Below are 6257 nucleotides of genomic sequence, written 5' to 3'. Positions count from 1 at the left end.
TGTTGGGTCTAATTCTCGTCACTACACTGCACAACTTAAAATAATTACGTTTTTTGTCGGTAAAAACGTCCTGGTGACGTCACTTAAGCATTTTTCTTATACTGCGTGCGGTCGTTGCGCGTGCGCACAAAGGAATGAGACCGCTCGGACACCGAGCCCACAGCGTGGTAGGGGTGGGGTTGCCCGCTCTTTTGTTTTTTACTACTACTACGCTGAATATTGTGTGCGGATTGGGTTGTCGTACAGGGGTACTACATGGTAAAATAAATCTCGGAGGCGAAAGCAGGATAATATACTAAATTTGTAACTAGTAATTATTATACAGGTGATTTCTTTAAAGATTTTAATCAGTTTAAATTGTATAATGGAAATTAAATTAACTTTTTGTATTACTTGTGCACTGAAGCTTCTTAATACTTGTGTCCAAAGTAATATTTGTGTCTTCATTGCCTGAAATTAGAAAGTAACTGTTGACTACATAATATAAAAACTGAAATATGGGATATAATTAAAATTGTTTCTTGAGTTAAATGTGACAATATTTCCTTCAATGATTAGACAGAGTAATTGGAAAGGTTAACAAAAATATGTAGGACTAGATTTTATTATTATTTGTTCTTCTTTACCTTGTACATAAAATATCTTGATTATTGTGATGTGTTATTAAATATTATTTAAACAAATTATTACCTGCTTTAATATATGTAACTGTGCAAAGTTCACTAATATTATTATTATCTTCTTCGACACAATTTGTTTTGGCCGTGATCGTTAAGCCGTGTGGTGACGGCAGAGCAGAATACATTTGTCACCAACCCCTACTCTTCCCGCGGGTGTCGTAAGAGGCGACTTAGGGACTACACATTAAACAGAGAATGGGCAGCAGCGCTCTCTGAAAAACATCAATCTTTTAAACTGCAATCTCCAACCCGCCTGCCTAGCGTGGAGATTATGGCAAAACCCTCCACTATAGTGGAGGAGGCTCATAGTCCAGCAGTGGACTGTAAAGGGCTGTTGATGATGAATTACCAAGATCAGTGTTCATTATTATAACATTAGATGACATGTTCTCTTCTGTTTGGTCACATGTATTTTGGTTTTCTGTATCTCCTGAAAAATAAATATATGGCTTTAGGATTAAATGGTTTTTTTTTTCATAAATCTAATAATGGCTTAAGAGATTAGATTATTTTTATTGGTAATGAGCAATCTCACAGAAAACTTGTTACTTTATTTTATACTTATTAGTTAGGTAAAGTTACAATAATACTAAATAAATATACTATAGGAGCAATGAAAATCATTTGGAACAGCTAGTTAATAGTTTACTACAAGGAAGTAAACACTAACCAAAATAAAATGCAGCATCATCATATGGGTTAGACAATGGTTTGATTTGACAACCAGCCATGGCTAAAATCTGTTGGTCTTGCTCTGTGAGAGTGCTTTTGTAGGTTCCACCACCCGTGCGATTAATTTCTTTCTATAAAATAAATAAATTGTATTTAAATAGTATTTTAGTCAGGTTAAAGTATATTATGATTTGAACTTACCTTGTCAAGAGATGCCTTCTTTTGAATTTCTCTAGTTTTTTCATAAAACTGAAGACGCTAAAAATAAAGGACTTTTTTAATATGTTATATTCATTTTTTTAACTTATTCTATTCTAAAAATAATGATAAATAGATGATATTACATTGGCTTTGGCAATATTTTTCTTAGACCTCTGTTTGAGATTTTCATAGAGGTGGCGTAGTTGTTGCCATGTCCTACAGCAGTGTTGGCAAAAAGTTAATCTGATTAATGATTAAAAATTAATGATTAAAATCATAATCAAATTTTTTTGATTATGATTAGTTAATCATTAATCAAAAATTTTGATTAAGATTAATTAATCATAATCATTAATCGTTAATTTGATTATTTGATTAACTATCTACTATTTTCATAGGAAAAGGGTTGGAAGTGTATGAAAAGGTACCCGCGACTTATAAAATATCTAGCAAAGGGGGGATCTAATATCCTCCTACGGGAGGTCGGAAGACTGCACCGGAAGTTTCAGCGAGGGAAGGGGGCGGGGGGCAGTCTAGGTTACCTTATATTTATCTAGGTATGACCTGTCATAGAATTGTAGCCTAAAACCAAACATCTAATATTAGAATTCAATGTTTTAACATTGTTTTCGATAGAACATTTAAGAAGTTAATCAAGTTAATTAAATTAATGATTATTGATTAATGATTAACAAATTAATCATGATTATGATTACTTTTTTAATCATGATTATTTTAATCAGGATTAATTTAATCATGATTAAAATTAATCAAATTAATTAATTGATTAAAAAATTAATTGATTAGTGCCAACACTGTCCTACAGCCACTCATAGCAACAGCATTATATTTCTCACAAATACAATCCCAAGCTTCGCGCTTTTTAATTATCATTTGCGCATTTGTTTCTTTATTTTCTATAATATGCTGATAACTGAAAATAAAGGTTGTCAATAAGAAATTTAAGTACAGAAATGTACGCATAAGTTGTGACTTATGTTTTATTTACTCTTGGTATGGGCCAAGAACAATCAAAACACCTGCCAAAAGTGTGTTTAGCAATTAATATAAGTACAAGATCGCAACATTGTTCAATCATGTTTAGATTTTATTGTTTACTCACCTCTTGATTATATCTAACAGCAATTCCTTTTCAGATGCTGTGTAATTTAAACCGCGTTTCTTTTTATTATCTTCCATTCTTACTAATCTTTAATAAATAAACTTAATAAAACAATTCAAATTGTTGCGCGCGGGACGCTCTGTCAACAATGTATTTGAATGTCAATTGTGGTAACGTTTCGTTCCACGATCACCGCCTAATCGATTTCAACATAAAAAGTATCACTTTTTAAATAAAATAAAAATACAAGCATTCATTTCATGTAATAAAACGGGCTTTAAATTAAGGAAACTAAAAATATACTGTTCTATATGAGTTGATAGAGTATATTTGCATAAAAGACAATACTTAACCAAACGATGCTGCGTGTAATGGATACGCAACATAAAGCCATCATTTGTGTAATTGAAAACATACTTTTTTTGGTAAATGTTGCCATTATGCAAACATTTGAGAGCTGCTTAGCTGATCACGGCTTCAAATCCGTTGAGTGGCGTTTGAGAATACCATTTAAAATTGAAGGATACTTAAATTTAGGAGCCCGTCAGCTGAGTGACAGATTTGAGTAGTGTTTCAGTATTCGGCCGATATCCTGATAAAATAAAAACAGTAATAATGCTAAATAACAGGCAACACTAAAACAATACATAAAATACACAAAAAAGGCCAAAAAATAATAAAAAATGATACTTTTTAAAAAAAATCTGCTTTTAAATTCGTGTTTTTTTGGTTATTTGATAAATTTCTCCAAAAAATGCCCCTATAACCGGCGGTTTTTATTACTTTGTATTATTCTCTATCGTATTACCTTCGTAAAACCAAAAATCACATGTCTCTATCCCTATCACAACGTTTGCAATGATCGTTTGAACTAAGCCTCTCCGGGCGCGCCATTCAAAGCTTCGTTAACAACAAAACTGAAAATGGCTCTAGATTTGTAATTTTGATAAAGACAAGTTAGATTTCAAATAAAAACAAAAGATTTCGAAGTAAAATAAGCATTTTAGTTAAAATTAAAATTGTCTCTACCTGTAGCGGGGAATAATGTTGTGGCAGACCGTTATTCAAACGATCATAGCAAATGTTGTGATAGGGATAGAGACATGTGATTTTTGGTTTTACGAAGGTAATACGATAGAAAATAATACAAAGTAATAAAAACCGCCGGTTGTAGGGGCATTTTTTGGAGAAATTTATCAAATAACCAAAAAAACACGAATTTAAAAGCAGATTTTTTTCAAAAAGTATCATTTTTTATTATTTTTTGGCCTTTTTTGTGTATTTTATGTATTTTTTTAGTATTTCCTGTTATTTAGCATTATTACTGTTTTTATTTTATCAGGATATACCGCTTAGTTTAAAAGTTATTACGTTTTCTTTACAATAAGTAATTGGAAGAAAAAACATTCTATAAAAAATTTAAAAAAAAATCTCAAAAATTTTTTGACCTCTTTTTTGTCGATAAAAATAGGTCTAGTTTCATCTATTTTCATATGTACACTTTAACGTGACTCACACTGTATAAGGTTGCTTTCCAGGTCCAGTACATTCGTGAATTGATCTCGACTAAATGTGATGAATTCAAGACTTTTAAACAAAGAAAACAAGCCATAGTATGCTCATGAAGGCTATTTATTACTTTACAAGTACTATTAGGGATGATGACTAGGTAATGAAATCGAAATTCTATTTAGTCCGTCAGACAGATAATTAGAAAATATTAGACTCATATTTTTTTCCATAATCGAATAATTACAGTGTTATATTGAGTTGAAATGTCGCGTGACGTCACTTTTGAATAAAAATTCTACTCAAGCGTGACGTGTCGCGCCATTTCTACTCGATGTAGCACTGTTATTATTTAATTATGAAAGAAAATAAAAAATATGAGTCTAATATTTTCTAATTATCTGTCTGACGGACAAATAATTGAAATTTTGTCATCTAGCCTTTACTTTTAGCTGTAATTTAAATTTGGGTTTCTTGTAAAGATATAAATTCCTTAGAGAAATTCTCAAAAAATTACAAATCCTTCTCTTGAGCATACTGGGGCTCTTCTCTTTATGCAAAATTTATCATAACCAAACGAATTCAATATGCGTCAGCAGAGAACCAGGAAAGCTGTCTTAATGTTTTGCTGTAATTGTATTTTTTTGTTCAAAATTTATGGTGATAAGTTTTGTTTAAAATTATTAGTTTTGCCATAATTTTCCTGCAAAATTGTAAAAAAAAACAATAAACTTGTTATTTTTCGTATGCAAGCAAATTTATTATTTCTACCTCAACCAAATATAGTTTTTACACTGTTAAATATCTTTGTGCAAATTCTCTAAACAACAAAAGCCTGGAAATAATAAACAATACATTATTTACATGTATAGTTTTAATAATACATTTGAATAAATCACTTTATCAATGGGTGTATAAACCAAAAAAAATTCATCTAATGGTCTTTAAGCCATCAATTTCAGTCTCGTGTTTACTAAAAAATCAAATACGACGTAAAGAGTTATTTTTAGGTCCAATATAATGGGTCGTATAAACCACCCAGTGCCTTTTTTAAGGACGTAACTCCAAGCTAACTTTAAAACTACTGAAGATGCCCATTTTTTAAATATAGACTATACTATACTAGACTAGACTTTTACATCGCAAGAATTGAAAAATGTTTTCTCTTGGTCATTTTTTTATAACTTCTCAAATAAAAAAGTTACGATTTTTTTATTTAAAAAAAAAAACGTTTTTTGGCTCTCCTGAAAAGTAGGGTTTTGGTTTATACGACAATTGAACCTGAAGGTATCGAGATAGTAAATCCACCTCTTAAATTACTCATCGATACCGGCGCAAATCAATCATTTATTAGCCCCGAAGCCGTCGAAAGATTTTACTCAAATATTCCATGTAACTATGACCCCTTTGAGGTAACTAATATTCATGCCACTTCAAGGAATGATTATTCAATAACAATACCTTGTTTTCGGGAGTTTAATGAACAGGAAGACATCACTCTGTTCATATATAAATTTCATAATTATTTTGACGGGTTGATTGGTTATGATTTATTAGAAAAACTAGAATCTAGTATTGATTTAAAGAACAAGGTCTTGGTTACACGACAATCTCATACGCCCTTATTAATGTATGACTCTCGTAACTGCAATCTTTACGAAAATATCATCCCAGCGAAGTCATCTAAATTACTACGCATACCGGTTAACTTTTATGACGGAGATGCATTTATATCAGAGCAGACTATCTCAAATTGTAAAATAAAATATTGCATAACCACAGTTATGAATAGTCGCGGCGTTGTCGAAGTTTTTAACCCGACTAAACATGACATAGTTTTTTCAATGGATAGACCTGTTAGTGCAGAACTGTTTAATGTTCAGTGCACGCGCACCGAACATTCACCCGATCGCGTAAAAGAAGTACCTACTATCGCGCTTACGTACAGACCATTTGAATCCTGAAGAACGAGCTAACTTAGAGTCGCTTTGCGCTCGATATGCCGATGTCTTTTATGTTGATGGTGAGCCCTTAACTTTCACTAATAAGATCAAGCACAGCATCCGTACTAC

The 6257-nt window shown here is 31.5% G+C and overlaps 1 protein-coding gene across 1 annotated transcript; it reads right to left on the bottom strand.

Annotated features, from left to right (window-relative positions):
- Positions 1-1318: 1318 nt before the first annotated feature.
- Positions 1319-2753, bottom strand: LOC114358058 (fibrinogen silencer-binding protein-like). The gene is made up of 5 exons (XM_028311926.1): positions 2677-2753; positions 2368-2487; positions 1697-1769; positions 1554-1610; positions 1319-1483 (listed from the first exon to the last, which is right to left on the bottom strand). Exons 1-5 carry the CDS (start codon positions 2751-2753, stop codon positions 1346-1348), a joined length of 465 nt encoding a protein of 154 aa, XP_028167727.1. The 3' UTR covers positions 1319-1345.
- Positions 2754-6257: the final 3504 nt, after the last annotated feature.

This window comes from Ostrinia furnacalis, unplaced genomic scaffold (genome assembly GCF_004193835.3).
Source record: "Ostrinia furnacalis isolate ACB-3 unplaced genomic scaffold, ASM419383v2 OfSCF3655, whole genome shotgun sequence".
Lineage (NCBI taxonomy): Eukaryota > Metazoa > Arthropoda > Insecta > Lepidoptera > Crambidae > Ostrinia > Ostrinia furnacalis.
This window is presented reverse-complemented; position numbering and strand designations above follow the sequence as displayed.

What these genes read in the sequence shown, in the direction of transcription:
- LOC114358058 (XM_028311926.1), bottom strand. Translation starts at nt 2,753, where the DNA reads ATGGAAGATAATAAAAAGAAACGCGGTTTAAATTACACAGCATCTGAA. An exon ending in ATGAGTGGCTGTAGGACAGT is followed by an intron (nt 1,770 to 2,367) that starts GTTGGCACTAAT and finishes ACACTGCTGTAG; the next exon opens with GACATGGCAACAACTACGCC. An exon ending in AAAATATTGCCAAAGCCAAT is followed by an intron (nt 1,611 to 1,696) that starts GTAATATCATCT and finishes CTTTATTTTTAG; the next exon opens with CGTCTTCAGTTTTATGAAAA.